The sequence below is a fragment of the Chrysochloris asiatica genome, unplaced genomic scaffold (genome assembly GCF_000296735.1).
Source record: "Chrysochloris asiatica unplaced genomic scaffold, ChrAsi1.0 scaffold00031, whole genome shotgun sequence".
Taxonomy (NCBI): domain Eukaryota; kingdom Metazoa; phylum Chordata; class Mammalia; order Afrosoricida; family Chrysochloridae; genus Chrysochloris; species Chrysochloris asiatica.
The window spans coordinates 17,810,405-17,836,806 of NW_006408549.1; the positions used below are offsets into that span (position 1 = coordinate 17,810,405).

The 26,402-nt window shown below is 36.4% G+C and overlaps 1 protein-coding gene across 1 annotated transcript in view; it reads left to right on the top strand.

The window, feature by feature from the left end:
• MMP16 (matrix metallopeptidase 16 (membrane-inserted)) overlaps positions 1 to 20,682 on the top strand; it is a 403,580-nt gene extending 382,898 nt beyond the window's left edge. Inside the window, exons 9-10 of the mRNA XM_006859234.1 lie at positions 9,403 to 9,518; positions 20,152 to 20,682. Of these exons, the coding sequence (XP_006859296.1) occupies positions 9,403 to 9,518; positions 20,152 to 20,486 (451 nt within the window). The 3' untranslated portion in view covers positions 20,487 to 20,682. The remainder of the gene's footprint in view (positions 1 to 9,402; positions 9,519 to 20,151) is intronic.
• Positions 20,683 to 26,402: the final 5,720 nt, after the last annotated feature.

Genomic DNA, 26,402 nt, shown 5'->3' on the forward strand with positions numbered 1-26,402 from the left:
AAAAAAAAAACAAAAAGCTAAAGAGGATAGAGAGAAACACTGTTAACTGTGGTATATGGAGGGGATTATAATCAATGTAATGAAACAAGTTATATGAATGGTTGAATGTGAAACTGATGTTGCGCCCTGTAAACTTTCACTCAATCCACAATAAAAACCTTAAATTAAAAAAAAAAAGAAATCAAACAATATATTGCATTAGGCAAATCTTCTGCACAAGTCCTTTTTAAAGTGTTGAAGAGCAAAGTTGTCAGCTTGAGGACTAAGGTGTGTCTGATCCAAGCCCATGCATGGTATTTTCAATAACCTCATATGCATGTGAAAGCTGGACATTTAATAAGGAAGACCGTAGAAGAATTGGTTCTTTTGAGTTATGGTGTTAGAGGTGAATATTGAAGTGCCATGGGCTGCCAAAAGAACCAGTAGATCCATTTGGAAAAGGTGCAGCCAGAGTGTTCCTTGGAGGCCAGTATGGCCAAACTTCATCTCTCATACTTCAGACATATTGTCAGGACAGACCAGTCACTGGAGAAATATGCCATGTTTGGTAAGGTGGGGGATCATCGAAAAAGAGGAAGACCCCCAACGAGATGGATTGGCCAAGTGGCAGCATCGATGGACTCAAGTGTAGCAACAGTAGTGAGGTTGGCCCAGGATCAGGCAATGTCTTGTTCTGCTGTTCATTAGGTTGCTATTGGTTGGTAAAGACTCAATGGCACCTAACAACAACAACAACAATAAAAAGCACTGGAGGATGTTAAACAGGAAAATGACCTGTGATTTGCATTTACAAATATTTTTCTTCTTTCCTTGTGAAGAATAATTTGCAAAAGTAGAAGCAAGAAAGGAAGCTGGGAGGCCATAGATGTAGTAATATAAGGGGAGACAGTAGTAGTGGAGATAGAGGACAGGGATGGGATGGAGCCAGGACACATTTTGAGTGCAATGACAACAAGTTTCTACTATGGCTTGGATTTTAGAAGTGAGAGAAAAAGTAAAATCTAAAGAAACTTCTTGGGTTTTCACCTAATTAATTCTGTAAATGGTACCAAATCGGGATCTAGAATGTAAATAGGTAGAAATATTTCAGAAGGGGGATCAAGGGATTAAAAGTCCATATTCAGATGGAGCCCCGTTTACACACCAAGTGAACACATCAAGTCTGATCCATGCATTTGCATCTCAGTAGAAGTTCATATCCAGAGGTACAACTCAAGTGATACATAAGTAGTATTCAAATCATAGATGAAATTTCCTAAGTATAGGGATAGCTTAAAAAAGAGTACATGAAATAGTTACTTTTAAAAATCTGTAAATTCAAATGAGTCTTTCCACTATTTTAACTATTTACATATAGAGAACTTGGTTCTTTAGATTCCTACTTGCTCTTTTCTTAATACATTATAATTTGAGACTTGGTTGCATTTTGTTTCTCATAGCATTTACCTCTAAAATGCTATGCTTCTAATTCATCTCTTTCTTAGCATCTTTTCACGAATGCACTCAACAGTCTGGTGCCATATTTCATTCTAAACTTAACTGTTGAGAATTCCAAGGTATTTTCAAAGGAAGAAGATTAATTTTAGACCCACTTTGGATTTTTTCCCCCTTATTTCCATTAGTTATCAAAGAGAAAAATATATTTCATTCTAAATTGTTTTGTGTTTATGAAATAATTCTTTAATTTATATAATTTTTAATCATCTAAGAAGAAATTGAAGGGACATACAAACCATTCCTTAGGGCTACATTTATTTCAGCTTTTAGTTCAATATATGGGAAAATAACATTAAACGATTTCACTCTACACTTTTTCATACCTTTATTTTTCTTAGAGAAAATTTTAAGAAAATATTGTGAGAAGTATACTATTGCATAGAAAGCTTTTGTCTCTTATGGATATGTCTTATGATGAAGTGTAAAAAATGATGAATAAATCTAATTTATGACCATAATTTATTTTGAAGTATTAATTTAGATGCTTCATTTAAAAAATCAGCTGTTTAAAGTCATAATTCTTCAATAGAAATGACAGATAAATCAGAAGAAAAAAGTGTAAGTTTCCATTACCAAGTTTTACTTTTCTTACCCTCTTGCATATAATTCTAAAATATTTCTCCATCACAAGCTCTAAAAGTTTAAACCTAAGAACAATTTATTTACATAGTGTTCTAATCTGAAAATGCTAATATATTTCTCAATGAATCCATAAACTTATTTTTCAGGGAATGAAAATCCATAGGATGAGCTTTTTTGGTCATGATGAAATATGTTGAAATATGTTAAAAATTAGAACACAAACTTGTATTCATAAGTAAACTGAAGTATATTTTTAATGAAATTCTGAATACAGTTAGAGATAGATCTATTACTCAGATTTACTGGAAATATATCAATCATGACACACAGCATATAACTCAAGGGCCCAACCTGATACTGAATTTTTCAAAGAATAAGAAATCATCCCAAACATACTTTTGCATTATCTGCTGGGAAAGAGAGAAAAGAAAGAAATGCTTTTATTCTGACAGATTCATCCAGAATTATGTTCCTACAAGAGAGAATAATAAACTCTCATTCCATTAATATTTTCTTGAAATGTGATCTCTATGATTCTCATGTGTTTGGTATTTAATATAGTGCTGTTATAAAGTACTGTTGAGTCAATTCTGACTCATAGCAATCCTGTGTAGGGTTTCCAAGGACCAGCTGGTGGGTTTGAACTGCTGATCTTGTGGTTCGCTGTCAAGTGCAGATCCTACAGCACCACACTCAAAGAATTATTGGTCAGTGAATGGCTATACAGTTAAATAGAAAAGAAACAGTACTGACTGGTGTTTTTATTTTAGGGATGCTTTATTGTGTCAGGGGATACACTTGCAGTAACATGATAGAAAATTATATAAAACAATGAATGAAAATTTGAATTACAACTCTGCCAGTTCAAACAAAGCAAAGGTGATTAAGCTATTTCTGAATGATGTATTTCCTACCGCTCTCACCTTGATTGAATTGAGTGACCGTACATAATACATTATGGACAGGAGATTTTCATATAGCACATTATACCATACAACAGAGGATTTTTGAGTGATTTAAGTGAAATAAGGTAGCATCATTTATGTGTATAAATTTACATGATAGCTACAAAGCACTCTAAAAATTATAGATATGATTATTACATAAAGAATGTTATAACTACCCAGAGAACAAACCTATTTCTTAAGTATGTAGTAATCTTTCCTAACCCATATCATTTTAAATTTCTGGGAACAATGATATGATTCCATTGTTCCCAGGATTATAACATTATTCCAAACTTCTTGACTCGAGCATTTAAAAGTTTGCTGTAAGTTACAGTGTATGTCATCTAAAAATTTCATATGTTATAAGATATGTCATTATTTGATCCATCATTAAAGAAAAACACCTGCCAAGTAAATTTTGATACAATTTGTTTTTATAACATCAAAATAACTGTCACATTATATAACTGCAAAGTGCATCTTTATTTTTGGAGATATAAAATGTGTTCTGTAGAGCCAGTAAAATAAGGCATTTAACTATTTTCTTATGAGGAGCTTTCTTGAATCAAGTGGGTGATTCACTTAACATATATAACTATAGTAAACCCATCAAAACACTTACTAGAAAGTCTCTACCACATTTACTATTCTGTATTCATCACAGAAAGGAGCTCTGGTAGTATAGTGGTTACGAATTGGGCTATGAACCTTAGGGTCAGCAGTTCAAAACTACCAGGTGTTCTGCAGGAGAAAGATGAGGCTTTCTGCTCCTGTAAAAATTTACAGCCTTGGAAACCCTGTACAGGGTCGCTATGGGTTGGAATCTACTTGACAGCACTTAACAACAACATTCATCACAGAGGAGTTCTGTAGGAAAGAAATATAATGAAATAATTTGAAAGCAGATGTTTTTAATTTTAATAAAATGTAAAATAAAATATATTTCGGGATTGATAGAACTAATGATTCTACCTAGTTATCTTTGCCAGAAAAACAGGTCCAGTCACCATTACTTCTGCTGAATGTTTATTTCTCCATGAAGTATTGAAGTATGTCCATTGAAGTATTTCCACCAGATCAGTTTCCAGAACACCTTCTACAAACACCTGTGACAGTTTGTTTGCTTATTTACCTTTTAAGATAAACCTTCCTTCCTTCCTGCCTTCCTGCCTTCCTGCCTTCCTGCCTTCCTGCCTTCCTGCCTTCCTGCCTTCCTGCCTTCCTACCTTCCTTCCTTCCTTCCGTTTTTAAAAGTTTGTATTATGAATCAAGAGATAGTTTACATGGCAGAAAGTCAGTTTTGCACTCAACCAATCACACTAAGCTTCAATATGACTACAATCCCCTCCATGCACCATCAGCCAACAGTATTTGCCTCTACTCACTCCCCCGCCCCTTTTTGTGTGCACACAAAATCACACAGGAATATACATTCATTTAAACAATCAAAGGGCATATTTTGTAAGTTGATTTCATGCCCACCAGCACACAGCCTTTCTCTTTCCATGAGTCTAGAGTTCTCATCTGCTCTATTTCTCCATGCCATCACCTCTGCCTCTGGGTCACTGCTTGTCTGGTTAGGATCTCACATTCCATTCCTGTTCTTCCCTCTTGATGGTCCTATGGTTTTCTGTTCCTGAAATGCAAGGTTAACTACTCCACCCTATTTGTTACTTAACTTCTACCTTTTCACTGTGACAATCACAATTATTCATGATAATAATTGCTCACTATTGGATTAAAAAAAAAAAAAATCCTGTCCCTTTCACCATAACCATCTAGACAAGATGAAAACTATTCCATGGGGCTTACACTTTCCCCCACTTGCTGTTAATCAAAACTCCCTCTCGAAAACTTGTAAGCCAGCCACTTCATGACTTTATAGCCCACCCACCCCACTTCCCATTTTAGATAGCCAGTGTCTAAGTTGCCTGTCCCTATCAACCCTGTGGACTGAGGGGATAGGATTGATCTTTGATATGAAGATTTCTTCCATCTCTGTTAGTATTTTGAGCTACTATATCCATAAATAAAGGTCAAGTTCATCAAATTGTAGCAATTTACACTTACTTCCTGTATCAAATTTCTTTATCTTCCTCTAGTGGGATTCTGATCATCAAGCCATTCAGGCTAGGTCAAAAGGGTATTATCTGCAAGTTTGGGCATTCTTGCACGCCTCCCCCCACTTAATATAAGCTGGATGCTTCATTCTCAGCTCTAGCCCCCAGTGACTAGGTCAGTGATAAACTCTTTCTTGTGGCTTACTTATAGAGATATTTTCTGAAACATTATTTTTCAATATGAACATTACAGAGAGAGGATGTACCAATAGTCGAGATGTTATCTGAGTGAGACTTTTAGGAATCTATAGTAAAACATTCTGCACCAGATCCTACAGCTCTAGTGATAAAAGATCTTCCATATATCTGGCATATGAACATCTCTAGAAAATATTTATCTTTTGTAACTGTAGCCAAAATGTCTTATCACAGAATACATTACATGTATCATTTCTCAAACCTGTATTGGTAGACTCAGTCTTAGAAGGTAACCCAAAGAGATTCTAACTCACAGTAACCCTAACGTACTGAGAAAAACTGCCCTATACTATTTACAAGGCTCTGTGGCTCTGTAGGATCAGCACTGGACTGCGATCTACAAGGTCAACAGTTCAAACCTACCAGCTGCTCCTTGGAAACCATATACAGGGTTGCTTTGAATCACAACTGACTGGAAGGCACATAACAAAAACAATGATCTTTATGGAAAAACTTCTGAATCTTTCTCCCATGAAGTGATGGTGAGTTCATACTGAAGACCATTTGGATAACAGCCAAGTGCTTAATCACTGCACCACCATTGTTCCTTCCTTGTTGTTGTTGTTAAGTGCCATCGAGTGGATTCCAACACATAGCGACCCTGTATAGGGTTTCCAAGGAGCAGCTGGTGATCTTGAACCACTGACCTTGCAGTTGAAATGACTTTGCAGTCTGACGCATTAGCCCACAGTGCCACACCAGGACTGCTTCCTTAGGAGATAGTAAAAGATATTTAGTATGTACAGTGGAGGGGTTCTAATAAGTGTAGAAATTTTATTTGGTGGGAAGACGAGAGACTTGAAACCAGACAGACCTGGTTATGAATCTACCATACACTTTTTCTCCAAGTATTCTCCTTCTTGAAGTGGAGACAGTAATAACCATCTCATGCATTTGCTGTGATTAAAGAAAATACCATATGAAGCATTTTCCCTGTACGAACAAGATGGGATCACTGTGAATGCCCAGAAACCATTATTATCACTCTCCTGGGCTGAGGAATGCCACACCCGGTAACATTTTCAGAGGTGGTAACACAAAAATGATTGCCTATAAAGCTTTGTGCAGTATTTCCACAAAAGTGTGTTGTTTTTAATTTAAAAAATCACTGTAATGAGTTACAATAACAGAAGATCTATTTTACAAGTCCAGTTCAAATACTCAATATATCTATAAGGAATTTGAATGGCTTGTGAAGAAAGGAGATACGTGAACTGTCCTAATTTGAAGATACATACTAATATACCCAACTGCCTCAGCAACAACTACACTTTGATGTCTAACAGACATTTGAATTTAATATGTTGTTAAGTGCCGTCGAGTCGATTTCCGACCCATAGCAACCCTGTATAGGGTTTCCAAGGAGCAGCTGGTGAGCTTAAACCACCAACCTTGCAGTTCAAATGACTTTGCAGTCTGACGCATTAGCCCACAGCGCCACACCGGATATAGTTAATGCCAAATTCATGCCTGGATTTCTTGATCTATCAGAATAGCAACAATATTTTTCCAGATGAACAGAACCAATCTCCTGGAGTCAGTTCGCTAGTAAGTCCTTTCAGCTCCTTCTTAAAAGTACTTCCCAAGTCCTTTGAATTATCATCATGTCCACAATCCAGTGATGACTGTAATAACATCGTATCTGGAATTCTTGCTTCTAATTTATTCCCTTCAGTCTGTCCTACAGCAGCCAGAATGTTCCTTTCACAAATGACCCATATCTTGGCGTTTCTCTATTCAGAATCTACCTTGGCTTCTCATTTATTTTATAGTAAAACTAAAGACTTCACTGTAGCATAACCAAAAACATAACCTACTGCCATCAAGTCAATTCTGACTCATAGCAGCGTGTAGGGCAGAATAGAACTCTATCTTAAAGACCCGGTGTCATCGCAGATTCTCATTCCCATTCTGTGTGGTGCTGTAGATTAATGTGCTGAACTGCAAAGTCAGTCTGAACCTCAAGGTCAACAATTCAAGCTCACCAGCCATTCCTTGGAAATGCTATACAGGATAGCTATGGGTTGGAACCCACTCGACAGCACTTAACAATAACAGCAACAACCCAATTGTAGTAGACCCTCAAGTACACCAAGCATGTTCCTGTCATAGGATCTTTGACTAGTTTCTCTGTCTGGAATGTTCTTCTCTATATGTCTTACTCCACTCCTTTTTTCTGCTCTCTGCTCAAATGTCAGCTTATCAGACAGGGTTCCTCTGTACATCAATTTTAAATGACTCCCCTATTCCTGTATGGGAGTACTGTGACACCACATGATAAGCACTGGACTATGAACCACAAGGTCCACGGTTCAAGCCCACTAACCACTCCCTTGGAGAGAGATGAGATTTTCTGCTCCTGAGAATATTTAAAGCCTTGGAAACCCTATTACAGGGTCATTATGAGTTGGAATAGACTCCACAGCACTTAACAAAAACAGCAACATTCCTATATAGCTCATTTACTTTCTTTTCTCCATAACTCATGCCTCTACCTGCCATTGTATGTATTTATTGACTAAGTGGTTTATTGCCTAAATACCCCACAAACTGATATGAACCTTGATGAGAGCTGAGTCATATCTATTGTGTTCAAGATGGTATGTTTAGCACCTAGATCAGTGCCACAGAGTAGTTGCTAATAAATATTTGCTGAATGAAAGAAACAATCAAAATTCTGATTAAGACTTTATTTAATAAAAACATTCTACTGCATTGAAAGATTTTTTAAAAGGACCAGTAGCAACCTCTAACTGATAAATTGATTTGTGAGATGCTTTCAAATCATAAATTGGCATCTTGCTGTTGTCAAATCAATTCCATCTCATAGCAACTCTGTGTAGAGTTTCTGAGGCTACAAATCTTGGTTCTTCTTGTTGTTAAATGCCGTCCAGTTGGTTCCAACCCATAGCGACCCTGTAGAAGGTTTCCAAGGAACAGCTGGTGAGCTTAAACCACTGACCTTGCAGTTCAAACCAACTTTTAGTCCAGCACATTAACCCACAGCACCACGCCAGGACTCCATATATTTTTATAGGAGCAGAAAATCTCATGTTTCACCCATGATAAATATGCTTAGCATTTTATTAATTTAATCAATATAAATTAATACACAGTAGTATTGTGGTTGCTGATAGGTGTCATCAAGTTAGTTCCAATTCATAATGACCACATGTACAACAAAAGGAAATGCCGCCCCATGCTTCACCATCCTCAAAACTGTTGGTATGTTGAAGCATATTGCTGCTGCCATTGTGGCAATCCATGTTGCTGGGGGTCTTCCTCTTTTTTGCTGACCCTCCATTTTCCCAAGCATGATGTCCTTCTCCAGAGACTGGTCTCTCCTGATAACATGTGCAAAGTATGAGAGATGATGTCTCACCATCCTCACTTCTAAGGAGCATTCTGACTTTACTTCTTTCAAGACAGAAATACATAATAGCAATTTTGTTGTTGTTGTCAGGTGCCATTGAGTCGGAACAGACTCATAGCGACCCCATGCACAGCAGAGTGAAACAATGTCCGATCCTGGGCCAACCCCACCACCACTGCCACACTTGACACCATCAATGATGCCACCTGGCTGATCCATCTCGTTGGTGGTCTTCCTCTTTTTCTCTGACCCTCCATCTTACCCAGCATGACATCCTTCTCCAGCGACTGTTCTCTCCTGACAATATGTCCAAAGTATGAGAGACGAAGCTTAGCCATCCTGGCCTCCAAGGAGCACTCTGGCTGCACTTCTTCCAAAACAGATCTATTGGTTCTTTGGGCAGTCCGTGGCACTTTTAGTATTCTCCTCCAACAACTGAAAGGCATCAATTCTTAACATAATAGCAATAGCATACCCATTTTGACACATGCAAAAGTAAGAAAATGTTTTGTGACCATTGTCTTTCCAATAATTTAAATCAAAGATTCCCAACTCATGATCTGTTAATCAGTAACAAGTATACAGGTAATAGTGCCAAGCATACAAGTCAGGATTTTATGAAAGTTACCTATTACTATTTGTATACATAATTTCATTCCCTATGTACTTGTTTTTGTCATTTTAGGTACTGGAGATATAGTGAAGAAATGAAAACCATGGATCCTGGCTATCCCAAACCAATCACAGTCTGGAAAGGTATCCCTGAATCTCCACAGGGAGCCTTTGTCCACAAAGAAAATGGTATGCAATGTTGCATTATACATTTATGAGTTTGATACATATTTTGATGACGTATTCTACTTTTTCACTGTGTTAAATTAAGCCATTGGAAAACGCCATACTAGAGTTCTACTCTTCTTACGTTTGCTTTTAATATGATGCTCCATACATTTTTATTGACTCAACCTACTATGTTGTGTTGAGTGCTGTTGAGTCAGTTCCAACTCATAGTGATCCTGTATAGGGTTTCTTTGGAGTAGCTCATGAGATTGAACCGCCCATCTTGCACTTCAAACTGATCTTGCAGTCCAGCACATTAACCCACAGCACCACACCAGGACTCCATCAACCTATTATAGTTTATAAAAATCATTAGGAAAAAAATAAGAAAGTAATTTTGAAAGGAAGGTATGGATACCTTTGAAGTAACTCACTTTGCTTTCTACTAAAATTTCTATTTTAAAGATATGAATAACGAATATGTGGAAGAGGGATTGGCTACAAGGAAGGCAGGTTATAAATGAGGGCTGAGGGACAGAGATAGTTGGTACATGCACTCTTTCACTTTAGAGTGTCAAAAAACCAAGAAGACCCCAGATTAATACAGTCAGATAAAGTGGATATATGATTATCTTATAACAAGCAAAAGGTCAGAGAGCTGCACACTTCCCTTGGTGTCTACCTAAGGATTTGAGATTAAGCCAGCTCTCAGGTGTGTAGTTAGCCAAACCATGAATAATCAATAGTCCCCTATGTGTTGGCATATGCAATGTCTGAATCTATCTCTACTTATTCAAAGATAATTGAATAGGAATAAATAATAATAATTTGAAAGTGAATGCAAACACCATACTAAAAAACAAAGGAAAGAAAAGAGATATAATGAACCAGAGAGAGAAACATACCTGATCTAATGACTTAAATAGGATTCAGAAGAAAATCATATGTTGTGTGGATCCTCATAGCATGGACAAACCTATAACATATACAATAAGAAAAAATAAATATAGCTTACAAGAGTAAAATTAAGCATGTTTAGGATCGAGAAAGACAGAAAGAGAGAGGGAGAGAAAAATAATAAAAAAAGAATTAGGGGAAAATGAAAAATGACACTTCCACTGTAAAGTATAACTAACCATCTAGACAATAAAAGAATTTCAGAAAAATTTATACCAGGGTAAACTTGGAGGAACTGAGACCCTTACTGAATGATAACTAGTCAAAATATGGCTGCTTTTCAGCATTAAGTGTAATGATATGCTACATTCTACAATAATGTCCCACAAGTAAAATACTGTAGAAACTAAGTAAAAAAGAACCCTGATGCCCAGATGACAGCACTTGCTGAGAATTACTTGATTTGTGCATATTCCATTAATTCAGAGAATAAGAGTATTGACTTAAGATACAGTTCCTATGCAACAAAAGGAGAAATTTGTAAGGAGAGGACAAATTGAGGTGAAAAAAAAAAAATCTGCTTGAGATAAAATGGTAATCAATAAGAAAATGAAGGAAACCACAATGCAGTTACACTGTTGATGTGTGTCATCAAATCAATATCCCTATATAAAGTTTCCAAGGCTATAAATCTTTACACAAGCAGAAAGCCTCATCTTTTTCTCATATAAGTCATTTTCTTGTTAAGCACTGTGAAGTTGGTTCCTTCTCACAGCGACACTGTAGATAGTTTATAAGACTTAAAATCTTTGTGGGAACAGAAAGCCTGTCTCATCTTTGTCCCATGGAGTTGCTGCTGGACTCGAACAGCTAATCTTGTGGTTCACAGTCCAGTGCTCATTCTACATAGCCACCACACTCCCCTTGCAGTCATAATGAAGGTAGTAAAGTAAGATTAAAAAAAAAAAAAATGTGAACAGAAACTCTCAAAATACAGATAAAAAGAACAACAGAAAAAACGTGAAAGATCAAACTGAAGACAGAAAACTGATATCACCTCCTTAATAATTGTATGAATAATATTTTTTAAAACACTAAAACTGAACATAATTGTGCAAGGAAGGATATTTTCTAAAGTAAGACCAAAAAGAGTTATTGTATCACAGACCGAACCAACACTAGCTGACATGTGTTGATTTCAAACCACTGCTTTGTTGGTGGTAGTGGTGGTGGTGGTTCTGACTGATAGCAGCCCTATAAAGGGTTCTGAGGAACAGCTGATGAGTTTGAACTGCTGACCTGTGGTTAGCTGTCCAATGCTTATCCTATAGCACCATACCAGTACTCTGCCATTGTGTCCCAGATAATGCCAATGCTAGCTGACATTTGTTAACTTCCTGCCATCGAGTCAGTTCCGATCCATAGCAGCCCTGATTAGGGTTTCTGAGGAGTAGCTGATGAGGTTTAACTGCTAACCTTGCAGTTCAAACCAACTTTTAGATTGCCTTCAATGATAATCCTCACACATTGTTTAAAAATACAGAGAAAATTAAACTAAGATCTTACTAATGATTAACTTTGGTGGTGGTGGTGGTGTGCCTTGGAGTTGGTTCCGATTCATAGCGACCCTATATAGGATTTCTGAGTCTAAATCTTTACAGCTGGTAGTTTCAAACTGCTGACCTTGGGTTAACAGCCCAACGCATAACCCACTACATTACCAGAGCTCCTTAGTGATTAACTCTCATTTCCCTTTTCTTGTCTGTATTTTATTTGTTTTTTAAATGAGTATGAAAAATTTTATAATAAAAATATGTAATAATTCCCTACAAGGATGATCCCAGGGACATGATAAAATCAGAGATGAGAGAGCACTGATAAATTTCTTCTAGTCCACTCTTCTACCAATGTAGGAATTATTTTAATAGAATATACTCCTAGTGGTACAACTCCTAGGAGGTCTGGTAGCATAGTGGTTACGAATCAGGCTGAGAACCTTAAGGTCAGCAGTTCGAAACTACCAACTGTTCCATGGGAGAAAGATGAGGCTTTCTGCTCCCGTAAAGATTTATAGCCTTGGAAACCTTGTACAGGGTTGGTATGAGTCGGTTCCGACTCCACGGCACATAACCACCACTACCACCTAATGGTAATTTCCCAAAAGAAGTCTATAAGTTTAAAATTCCACTACATATTTTTACAGATTTTTTTTTTCATATTAACGTGAAATATACCTCTCTATAACATTGACCAATTATATTACTTGTACCACTGTGACCATTTATTGGTGTGTCACATAAATTGTCCAATTTAGTTATCTGGCACAAATACCTCTTCAACACATTTGTTACTATTTACAAATGGAAAGACCAAACTTAGCTACTTTAATTTATTCAAGTTCATACAACTAGTAGATACATATCCAGGGTTTGAAATGAGAATACACTATTCCCCCAAAACTAAATTGTCTTCAAAGAGGAAAAGTTAATGTCTTTTTCTATCTGATAGTCACTAAAATAATCAAAACTATGTCATGTCTTACAGAAATTTGTGTTTGGTAATACCAAAAAACCAAAGCTGTCTCAGAAGTTCATTTCCCAGCTACCATTTTCCAACTTTGCACATATAATCAACAATTAATAGAACAATTATATCATTTGTTTTTAGCCCCTGTAAATCACTATGGTGGTGGTGTGCCGTGGAGTAGGTTTCAACTCATAGTGACCCTGTACAGGGTTTCCGAGGCTGTAAATCTTTACAGGAGCAGAAAGCCTCATCTTTCTCCCGCGAACAGCTGGTAGTTTCGAACTGCTGACGTTGCGGTTCACAGCCCGATTCGTAACCACTACGCTACCAGAGCTAACTATACTATTCCAAATAAGAATATGCAACTTATGTAAAATACATAGAAATACTTTCTTCTTAACATTCATTACTCAACAGCCTTTTAAATAAGTGCCTGTGATTTTAAGTAACTGCATGTTTGCAATTGTGGTAAAGAATTAAAGAATCACTGCATTCCCACCCCCCAGAATGATTCTACATTAATTACTGTCAAGATATACCTCCCAGATATTTTACATTGTCTCTTTAGAAGATGCAATTTTAAGATAAATATAAGATTCTATTTTTGAACACTCCTGAATTTCATATTAATTGATTACAGCCCAGCTTTTAACCTGAAATGTTTGAATCTTGGTTCTATTGATCTGGTGTATCAACATTCCTTTCCCATATTCACTCTCTTTATTAAACTCATCAAGTATTATTTAAGCAAATAGTATTTCCACATGGTTCAGTGTATTCATTCACATTTACCAAATATTAATATCTTCTTATTAATAAGCATGAAAGGATAGAAAACAGAGAGCACACACAGACACTGTTATCAATGAATACTTGCTATACATTCACACACATACACACATATATACAGATAGGTGTCTGTTATCAAAGCAAAATATTCATTGTGTACCAGTTAATTTCATTAGGAGTAAGTGTAGAGTAGTAATCAATAAGGTAAGGTCAGTGAAAGAAGATACCCAGAAGGAATAAATTACCCAAATCATACTACATTCAGAGAAACAGTGTTATATTTCCATAAGAATTCTGTGAGGGAAAAAAATTGCTGGCTAAATACATTTGGGAAGACTGTGTATTATAGTCTCTCTTTTGAGGTATGAACTATTCATTAGTATACTAAGGCTCTATGAATTGTTGCATTAAAGAAACAATATATGCATGTTGTTGTTAAATGCTGTTGACTTGATTGTGAATTATAGTGACCCTATATAGGCTTTCTGAGGTCATATAAAGTACGTATATGAAGGAGATTCAAAAAGTTCATGGAAAAATGGTGTTAAAAGATAACGAAACCCCCTTCCAAGACTAAGACTCAATGGGAATACACAAGCAGATATGTGCTCTGTCTGGTGACCACATTGGTACCTATAAGGGGAAGTGAGGGAAAAACAGCAATGAAGCTGCAAACTAAACCCTACCACATTCAATAGACTCCTGTGAACCCAGGTAGAGACATGGTTGGCCAGCAGTGTGGCAAGACCTGGGGACTCCTGGGCCCAGAGTCAGTGACATAGCCACAGAGGACTAGAGTGGAGAGTGAAGTGTCCAGCTGATAAGAAGAGAGGACATATGCACAAGAACATCCACACCTGCAGAAAATACCCACTTGACCTGACTTCTATGGCTGGATGATCAGAACTCAGCTAGAAGAAGAAAGAAGAGGAAAAAAAGAGTAATCTGATACAATTTGATGAGCTTGACCTACACCTATGGATGCAGTAGCTTAAAAGAGGGAATACATCTTTACAGCAAGGATCATTCCCTGCCTCCCCACCCCCCATACACAGGGTAGACAGGGATGGGCATCTTGGACATTGGCTCCCCAAAATGGAGGGGGGGGAGGGTACAAAGGCAAGAAGTGACTGGCTTACAAGCTTTCAAGAGGGAGCCTAGATCCAGAGGACACAGAAGAAGGCAGAATCTCCACTGAGTAGTAACCAATATGTCTGGGCTGGGCTGATGGAAGGAGATGGGGATAGCACTCATGTGGCACAATAGTGAATAATTGCTATCAGGACTGACTGTGAGGATTGGAAATGTAAAGGTAGACATTTTGTAGCAAAAGGAGGGGAGTGGTTGACTTTGTAGTCCAGGAGCAGAGGTCCCTCGGACCATTATGGGAGAAGAGCAGAGTGCAGGACTCTACCCAGAGAAATAGTGCCACCAGAGATGGAAGCAGAGATGACGACATGGCTAGATGGAGCGGCTGGGGACCCTAGACCCAGAGAGGGAGAGTCGCTGTGTGCTGATGGGGGTGGGACGGGGGGCAGGCTTACAGGGTGTACCCTTTGGTTGGTTGATGATGCATAGAGGGGATTGTAACCATGGCAATGTACGATAGGATGAATGTAAAGCAAATGTTCTCCCATGTAAATCTATCATATAATTCACAATAAAACATTAAAAAAAAAAAAGATAATGAAATTTTTCCATGAACATTTTGAAGCCCCCTCATATACATATAGGGTAGTGGTTACGAATCAGGCTGCGAACCTTAAGGTCAGCGGTTCGAAACTACCAGCCGCTCCGCGGGAGAAAGATGAGGATTTCTACTCCCGTAAAGATTTACACCCTCGCAAACCCTGTACAGGGTCGCTATGGGTCGGAACCGACTCAACGGCACTTAACAACAACAACATATATAATTTAACCGAGTTCTTTTCTCAAATTTATTTAAAGGAAGCTTTTATATACAATATCATAAAATCAATCAGTATATTCACTTTCCTTAGAGCACAGATTGGGAAATGCCCTTTAAACTCATTCCATGCCCCAAAGCAATATCAGACATGATTTTCAAAATAAGAAACCATTTGTCCCAATGTTTGCGTTGTGTTTTTGCTGCATTCCATAAACTGCTAAGAATTCACTCTTATGACATACCTCTATTGCAAAATTTCTAATACTTTGAAATATATTTGAGGTAATTTCAAATATATTTAATATAAATTTCAGCTGAATTTTAAATGAATTTATTGAGTTAAACATGACCATACCACAATCTTCTATGTCAATTTGCATACTACCTGTAAGTAATACTAGTCATGTATGTTGTTGTTGTTAAGTGCCTTTGAGTCGATTCCGATCCATAGCGACCCTGTATAGGGTTTCCAAGGAGCAGCTGGAGAGCCTGAACCACTGACCTGGCAGTTCAAACGACTTTGCAGTCTGATGCATTAGCCCACAGCGCCACACCAGGACTCCCTACACTATTAGATAGGCTAACGATCGTCTTTATTTGCAGAACATTTTATCCTGCTCGGAAAAATGACATACACGTGTGTTCAGATTTGCAGTTTATAAATTAAGCTACGTTATAGGAAAAAGATGTAAACATGTAAAACTTGCATATTATTTAACTCAATATTTAGATTAAAATCAGGCAAACCCTCACCTCCTCAATTTTATAAATGATTAACTCTAATATTATTTGGGGGAGCGTGGTGGCTCCGTACTATAAGCACCGAACTGCGAACCGCAAGGTCAGTGGTTCCAGCCCTCCAGCCGCTCCGCAGAAATAGGAAGAGGCTTTCTGCTCTAGATTTAAAGCCTGGGGAACCCTATACAGGGTCGCTGTGAATCAGAACCGACTCTACAGCACTTAACAGCAACAATATAATTTTATTCTTTTTATAATAATGTCTTCGACTTACACTCATGTCAAGCAAGGGGACTTTAAAAAGTTCATGGAAAAATTCCAGTAATCTCATTTTTCAGGAAGTTTTTGAAGCCCTCTTGCATTTTTGTGTATGCTTTATTCAACACATAAATGTACTCAACATTTTTTAATTTATATTTTATATATCAAAAACATACTCAAAATACTTTGTTGAATCCTAGTTTTCATTCCTTAAAGTATAGATTTAAAGTAAACATTACAGGCTCCGTTGATACATCGATGCCGACTCATAGTGACCCTGTATAGGGTTTCCAAGGCTGTAAATCTTTATGGGAGCAGAAAGTCATCTTTCCTGTGGGGTGGCTGGTATTCAAACTGCTGACCTTACAGTTAGCAGCCCAAATTGTAATCCACTACGCTGCGAAAGTTCCTTATGCTACCAGAGTTCCTTTTTGATGCTCTTTTACTTAAAAATACTGGGACATTTTAGAAAAACTTTGTACTACAAAATAAGTCTTTGCTAGATAATTTTTTTTTAATGTAGATTTGCAGAAAAAATTTAAATGAATTGAGAATTGTTTGCATATACATTCAAATTACTGAAAATTTACTGTTTCATTTTGTTAGTGAAGATAGTAGCATGATGATAAATGTTTTGTTTTAATCAATAAAATGCATCTAATAAAAACTACCATCTAATTTAAAATCATTAAGAAAATGAATAATTTGAAAAGTATTAAACTGTAGTAAGACAGCTATGTTGGACAATGTTTTATTATATTTTTAAAACCTAAGATATGTTGTTGTTGTTGTTATGGGCTTTAGAGTCGGTTCTGACTCATAGCAACCCTGTACAGGGTTTCCCAGGCAGTAAATCTTTATGGGAGCAGAAAGCCTCACCTTTCTCCTGGGAACAGCTGGTAGTTTCAAAATGCTGAGCATGAGATTAGCAGCCCAATTCATAACCACTACGCTACCATCCTGGACAGCTAACCACAGGATTGGCAGGCCAAACCCACCCATCACTCCTCAGAAACCCTATACAGAGTTGCTGTGAGTTGGAACCAGTTCAATAACACTTAACAACAACAACATCATTATAAAAGTCAGCAGTAAAATGAAGCTTAATATAACAGAAATATTCATCAAGTAAAACACTGGAGTCTCATTGATTTCTTCCTCAGAATTGCTCAAATTTAAATAATGCAGGCAAGAATTTATCTGAAGTTGTTACTCTTAATAACCATAATACTTATAACAGTATAACATAAAAGCTGTTCTTAAAAAAGAAAAAGAAAATTCAAGTACCCAAGCATTTCTTCAACCAACTGACCTTTCATAAAAGAAATTTTTAAAATTAAAAAATAAATAAGAAAGCTAAAATATTGAAAGATACATTTTGTGGGCCACAGTGTGGCAGATTTTGATTTACAAAAGATTCTGGGTTACTTCTTTTCAAACATTTATACTATTTAACACTTACTGACCAGAGTCCTTATTTCTAACAAGTGCCTTCACTAAAATGTAATTCTATTCCTTAATATGGAGAATGTTACTGTAAAACTTGGCCTGCAAACTGTATTAATATGATGAAAACAGAAACTTCTGAACCTTTCTGCATTGCCCAGTAGTTTTACTGTAATTAGCTCTGGCTGAAATCTAAAGGTAAGTAGGACACTTTCAGCTGTTGGTTTTTAATTTGTAAATATAGAAGTGCATCTACCTATTTTGAAGGTCTGTTTAATTCTAGATCAATGGTGTTTTTCAACTGTGATTGTGGAATGTACTGTTATTTGGCAGGCACTCAAAATCTCTTCATCCAAGCTTGTTGAGTAATTACACTAGATTTCATTTACATGATAAAATACCTGCTCTCAGCAGAAAAATTTAAATCTGGGTACACCTGTTTTTACTTATTAACAAGTTGCCTGATTGCAAAACTGACCTTCTAAACTAAAAGCAACAGCAGAATTTTATGGCATAAAACAATCCTTCCCAGAATGGAATGACCTGAAGTGATGATCCAGCCAAGCTGAAGTTCTTCTGAGACATCAGAGTTCTTCATTTCTAGATGGCATCTGTAGCAGACTGATGTTTTATGGAGTTGAACTTGTTAAAAGATGTATGAAGTCTCTAAGCGAGCCAGCCTTAAAAAATCATGACGTACTCAGGATATAAAATGAAACCAAGATGTAAATTCTACTTCATCCAGAACTTGAGAATTTTATCTTATCTCTGAGCCTCAAGACCTTTTCCTAAAAATTATGGGTAAATCTACCTCATAGAGTAGTTGTGAGAAGTAAGTAAAATTGCATATACCATGCTTTAACACAGTGCCTTCTCCATAATACATGTTTCATAAAATAAAAATTAAAAGCCTCATCACAATTATAAACCTCAAGGTAGATAGCTCCCAAAATGTAGTTTTTTAAAATAATTATAGTACTAAACATTTCTTCTTAGCCTCTTAAATTTTATCTCAAGATAAGAATTACATTCAAATAGTATAGTCACAAAGAAGCTAGACCAAAAAGAACTATTGAGAAAAAGAAACATTTGACTATGTGCTCAACAACATCCAAAAGCTTGGAGAATATTCCTAGAAAAAATACAGACCCCTTCCTTCCTAAGAGATGATATATTACTTATCAGTCATAGAGATACAGTGGTATTTAGGATTAATGATGACTTGAAAGTTCTATAAAATATAACTAACTGATAAATATCTAACAAATCAAGTAAACAAGAAAGCAAAATGAGAAGGGACATAAACTGGGCATAACCTACAGTCAGAAATATCTGTTTGTTTTTAAGCTTCCTAAAAGACAAAGGAAAACATCTCCATGGTTATGATGTATTGTTCAAACAGTAATAGCAAACCTATTACTAGGCAGAAACACATTATTCCTGATACTAAAATGGTAAGAAATTTCCTTTGAGGTATATCATGAAAAAGTTGTTTTATAATATATTGAAAACCTTCTCAATAGTGGCCTGAGGGCTCAGTGTTTTAGTCTATTTCAGTGTCTGTCAATCTAGTTTACTGTCACACTACTGTGTGATTCTGTAACAGGGATCCTGTAAGCAAGCAAGAAGATAGTTCTCTTTCTGGTGTTGACTAGGGTAGATTACAATGGATGAAGAGAAAGAGATGTATATTAATATATTCATATATAAATATATATTATAACAATCCTTTGTAGATAATAGTTCTCTTTTATGGATGAGCTTTACCTATAGAGGACACCAAGTCACCATTTCAGGTCTGCAACACAGTTTCCAGAGCCAACTTAATAGTCAGCTGAGCTGAGGGTAGAGTTTTCTTTCTAGGAAAATTAGAGATCTTAAAAGAAATCTTTTTTTAAAAGTAGGCAATTTAATGAAAATTTCTAACACTTAATAGTCAGCTGAGCTGAGGGTAGAGTTTTCTTTCTACGAAAATTAGAGGTTCTTAAAAGAAATCTTTTTTTAAAAGTAGGCAATTTAATGAAAATTTCTATACATATGCACTTTCATGAATAAGTGGTACCTGTGTGTGTGTGTTTTCCCCCCTAGGCTTTACGTATTTCTACAAAGGAAAGGAATATTGGAAATTCAACAACCAAATACTCAAAGTAGAACCTGGATATCCCAGATCCATCCTTAAGGATTTTATGGGCTGTGATGGACCAACAGACAGAAATAAAGAAGGACACAGCCCACCAGATGATGTAGACATTGTCATCAAACTGGACAACACAGCCAGCACTGTGAAAGCCATAGCTATTGTCATTCCCTGCATCTTGGCCTTATGCCTCCTTGTATTGGTTTACACTGTGTTCCAGTTCAAGAGGAAAGGAACACCCCGCCACATACTGTACTGCAAACGCTCTATGCAAGAGTGGGTGTGATGTAGGGTTTGTTTTTTTCTTTTCCTTTCTTTTCCAGGAGTTTGTGGTAACTTGAGATTCAAGACAGGAGCTGTTATTGCTGTTTCCTAGCTAGGAGCAGGCTTGTGGCAGCCTGATTTGGGCTGACCTTTCAAACCAGAGGGTCGCTGGTCCTGCACATGAGTGGAAATCCACTCATGGGGAAGCTTCCATGATGCACAGTATCTGCCGTTCTTCAGTCCTTTGTCTTTCTTTGTCATTCAGTTCTAGGCCTTTCCTCTGCACGCTCAATGCCCAGTAAATTTTCAGGATTACTAAAGAAGAGGAAAAAAAAAAAAAAAGAAGAAGAAGATGATGAAAAGATTCTTCTTAAAGGTTTCTAATATTATTTTCCTTCTGAAGTCTGAGCCCATTTTTTTTGGGGGGGAGAGGAAGCAAAACAGAGAAAACCCACTTTTTTTGTTTTAAAACAAGGGGGGGATAAAAGATTAAACAAACCAACAACCCACCATTGAACTTTCAGGAAAGTGTGAAGACCCAAAACAGCTTTGTCTCCAAAGAAGATAGCTCTCTGACTTCTACGAATAGCCTCCTACTCACCATTTTTATCAGGTGGGAGATCTGGAATACACATGCAGGACTTTAGACTGTTGGGACAGCCATTTTCCAACAAACAAGGGGCCAAAATATCTGCAATATAGTAACAGCCTTAATGATACATCCATTTTTCGTTTTCTACAGCTGTTCTCAGCTATGTCCTCAATGTTTCATCACAGTTATATTCATAGCTATATACAAACAGGACCTTTTAATTGTTTTGAAGTGTTTCTAAAGGCCTCCTGCCACCTTCCCCTACATCATTGTGATATCTCCCCAGATTGTATTAGGCCATTGCCCCAGGCCTTTCATGGGTCTGTCAGGAATATTCATTACAAAGCTGGAGCAAGAAGCAGTTTGTCTCTGAAGTGGACTAAAGTGACAGTTATTTTACAAGGATATGTGACACTAGTAATACATTGGTGTAACCCTTTGAGAACTATCAGATCAACTTTCAGAGTCTTAGGGTTGTCATCCTTGATATCTGGTAAATTATAGAACTGGGCAATGGTTAAAACAGGGCACAGGTTTCAAGAAGTTCAGGTTTTTAAAACAGATATCCTGTAATCCTATGTAATTTTTAAATGATTTATAGTACTACATAAATGCATTTATAACAAAGAGAAATGGTGTTACTTGCCAAAAGTTTTCTGGCAAATAAAAGGTATTTTATTAAGTATCTGGTAAGAGTGAAATTTTATTTGAACAACTGGTTGTAATAGCCTAAGTCTTTTTTTGTTGTTTTTTCTTTCCCCTTAGACGTATTGAATTTCTGTTTTAAAATCCATTGCATGAGAATTCAATTTGACTTGGTACATGCAGTTAGCATTACCATTTAAAATATAAGCAGAAATGATGACTCTGAGGTTGCATGACAGTCGTTCAGTGCATTTCCTATTGCATGTCAACCATAGTTCTCAAAGGGTTAGTGTAGCTTCTGGCATTTAGCCATACATTTGATCACTGACAGCCAAGAGACCACCAAAGCATTTCATTGTTGAGTGTAATTTGTCCTAACAGCAGTATTGTCATTTTCATGTGACCTGCAGAGCAGGTCTGTATCAATATTTTTTTCCTAGAGAAAAGTCAGCAACTGACAGACCTCTTTATTGATTTTTAGGAGCTGCTTCTTGCAGTGAAAGGCTTTACAGCCACTGGGCTGTGAACTTTTTAGAGATGGTCAGAGAAATGCACCCCATGAGTTAGACATTGGCTTTGTGTGAAAGCCAGCCTTTAAGGGGATTAGCTTTTGAAACAATGAACAGCTTGCCTTGAACTTGACTATTGATCTGTTGACTGTCATTAACAACAACTTAAACATTGTCTTCTGTGAAAAATTTCCTTGAAGAGTCCTGTTCTATGTCTTTGTCCTTTGACCTTTAACTTGCAAACTGGCACAAACTGAGGAAATCTGGTGTTACTTCTCCATTTGGATTGCTTAATCTGTTCTCTAAAAAACTAGTAAGTATGAGCTGTTTCCTTAGAGGGGGGAGAGAAAGAGTGTTGATGGCAAATTTGCAGATATACACTTTGTTCTTTACATGCACACTCTAAAAATGCCCTGTAGGTAGAAGTGACTTTTCCTTTAGCTTTAATATAATTTCAAATCCAATTTTATCCTTTTACTACAAATTGCAAAATCTAAAGGGGAAGAAAAACACACACACACACACACAAAAAAACCAACAACCCTCAAATACTTGAATGGCCAGTGTGGCTTTTATATAAAGCAGGAATTTTATACTAGTAAAAATTTCTTACTCATTTGCTAATAATACACATTTCCAGATGATTTTTAATGAGTGTAAGTATACATTCTTATTTGGAAATGGATAGTTTGGCTGCCTTGAATTTATATTTATACTCAACATAGCATGAAAATTAGAATGCCTTTTGGTTAAACTACATGTTTATGATTTGGTCGGGGAAAATATTTTGTAACCATGGGAGGTATGCTGCAAAAGCCCTGCAGATTGTCATTTCTTACTACCTGAGCATATATAATATAAGGCTAAGAAGAAAGAACAGTTAGAAAAGCGGTATGGCTTTATAGCAAAACATTATGCAATGCAGACTGTATTTTGACAAGGTTTCAGAAATTGTGTACACGCAGGCCAAGAAAGCAAGGAGAAAGGAGCAGGATCAGCCCTGAAGTTTGACTTAAGTGCTTTGATTCTAGATGCTGCTGATATCATAAAAAGTTATTCACTGCTGCTGAGCATGGACGACTATATACATAAGCCCATTTACACAGTTTGCTTGTGAGTGGAGTGTCTTTTAGGACCTGATGTCAAGAAAAAGTGACTGGCAATTATGTTTTACTAAAGATAGAAATGAGGACTGGTGTCATTTTGGATCATGTGCAAATCATGGAGGGACTCCATCAACTTGCTTTCAAACTGATTTTTTAAACTCTAAAATGAAAAAGATAGCTAATAAGCAATCTATTGCTTCATTATTCATTTGCTACAATATATCTTGATTCATCACAACCCTGTAAGTATTTAAGGGCTAGAAAATACTCATGGCATTAAAAAGGAAGGAGACGATCATTCTGCTTGAATTCTGGAAAATGTCATGGATAAGGGTCATATTTACTTGAATATGAGATGAGACTTATATACGGCACATACAACTGTTCTCTTGACAAATATTTATGTAATTATCAGACTGAGAATACAAGAGATAAAAAAACAATTGAATGACACATAATCACAAACACTGGGATTCCATTTGTTTATTATACACCAGGCACTTTGTGAGTACATTTGCTGATTCTTCTGCCTCTTCGAGTTTTCATGAAATAGTGAGAGAGTGACTCTTAATAGCTCTAACACATATGAATAGTGATTCAAAAATAATGCAGATTATATTTCTATGGGTCAATAACATAATGTTCCAATCCAGTATCAGTGGAAACACACAACCTATCTTTAAAAAAACAAAAAAAAAATCTCCTCACTAATAATGAAGTCCTGGAATGGCACTGTAGGATAATGTGCTAGACTGCAGTCAGTTTGAACCACAAGGTCAGTGGTTCTTACTCATCAGCCGTTCCTCGGAAATCCTATACAGAGTCACTATGAGTCAGAACTGACTCGATGGCACTTAACAATAACCACTAATAACATGCAAAGAATACTGGTGGCACAGTGGTTAAGTGCTTAGGTGCTAATTAAAATGTTCGTGGCTGGAACTCGCTAATCAACTACATGGAAGAAAGACCTGGTGATCTGCTCCTGATTAGATTACAGCCAAGAAGATCATACAAAGCAGTTCTGCTCTGTCACATGGTTTGGTTATAAATTGGAATCGATGTGATAGCACCCAACAGTAACGGCAACATGAAAAACTCCCATAGACCTAGAATTTGACAAATTAAAAGAAAACCTATCCATGGTCACACACAGACACAAAAAAAGTTGTATTTCTCTTCATTATTTGTCATTATTTAATATGAACCCTAATGTAAACAAGGCTATGTTATTTAAGTAAGTTGTCTACACAGTTTACAACTTAGTCAAATATTATGTTCTATATTGTTAGCAGCCCTGAATGAAACATTAAACTAGCTGATTAGTCTATGTTCTTTAGAAGGCAGTAATTCTACATCAGACCTAAACAAAAGTTTGTCTGCAACATACATAAAATTTGTGATGAATTTAACTGTGAACCCGAGAACCAAGTGTGTGCAAAGAATGTCATCGCTGTGAACCAATACAGTCTCTTCACAATTGCACAGGCAGCATAACTGAATTAGTTAGTAACAAAAATAACTTCTGTTATAAATCAGAAGACAAGCCTTTTCTGAATCAGACATCATAAATTACTAAGTAATGATTTATTGTTCTTGTTTAGTGCCGTCGAGTCAGTTCTGACTCATATCGACCCTGTATAGTGTTTCTGAGGAGCAGCGTATAAATTGAGTTATTACTAATGAAGGATAGAGACTGGTTTAATGAAATATGCAAATGTGACTTTTAATGGTCAGATTGTCTGTAATCTTTTTCTATTAACACATAATTTGGTGGTTTCATATACTATATACATATTATTCCCTTTCTGTCAATTATTTTAAAACAATGTGGTAAATGAGAACATTGCCAAAACATCACTGGTATTTCCAGTACATGGATTGTGAACTATATTCTGGATCCTAGGGTAGTAATGTAATGCTTGCAATTTCTGCATATTATTATCCTGATATCTCTATCATGGCACAGATACCCACTTTGTAGGTGTTACAGTAATTTGTGTGGTCATATTGACTAAACTCAATGTGCTATCTGAAGAAGAGTATCTGTTATAATCACATAGACTGAGTTAACATAGAGTTATAAAAATATATTTTGAGGTTTCAGAATTATTTACAGAAACTAACAAAGACTGACTTGCTGATAGTATCAAATCTGCTCTTTTAGAATATACTGAAACCACCTTGTTGATGGTGTTATGTTTTTCTGAAAACATAATAAACAATTCACTTAATTTGATGCTCTCAGAGACATACGCATTTCAAACTCTCACAGATGTCAAACAGAACATGCTTTGTAAACCAAAAAGGTAAATTCAGATGAGCTATTACAAATAGCTGTAAATACAATCACAATCATTGTATCATCCCACCAATGGTATCAAATCACTCATAGTAGAGGTTCTAGCTATATCATTGCATTTCATGCACTTTCATAATACAGATTTATTGTGACCATAGGAAATAACTGAAGCTTATGTGTCTGTTTAAAAATTAGAACTGTATATATATGTAATCAAGAGAGTTCCACACCATAAATGAAAGTTAATATAATGTAAAGTGGTGAAAAAGAGGAAATGAGTCTTTTTTAAAATAACGATAAGATGTAATTATACAATTGGAAATTTTACATTAGCAAGTTTAAAATAGTACAGAAAACTATAACTTCATGTTCTTCATCTTGTGAGGAGTGTGTGATCTATCAATGTACATAATTAGCCAGGGGTCATTAGATGTTATCCTGCTTAAACATATCCAGTGCTTATGTTCTGCCTTATAGGCTAAAAATGTCAGAGTTAGGTGTTTGGTAACCTCAACTGGAAAGATATTGGTAGAATCCCCTGGGAAAAGCCATTTTCCTGCCATAGACATTTACTTCAATTATCATATAACAAAAACACTTGGCATTGTAACAAAGAAATTGCCTTAGTGTTCCGGGCTCATGTGATTATAAATTTTGTCTTTCAGTGTACTACTCAAATCATTGTCATCTGTTCCACTGGCATAATGTTAAAATGATTCTTAGATGTTTCAGGTCAGATTAATAACATCCAATTACAAATATCATTTTCATTGTTTTATGGATA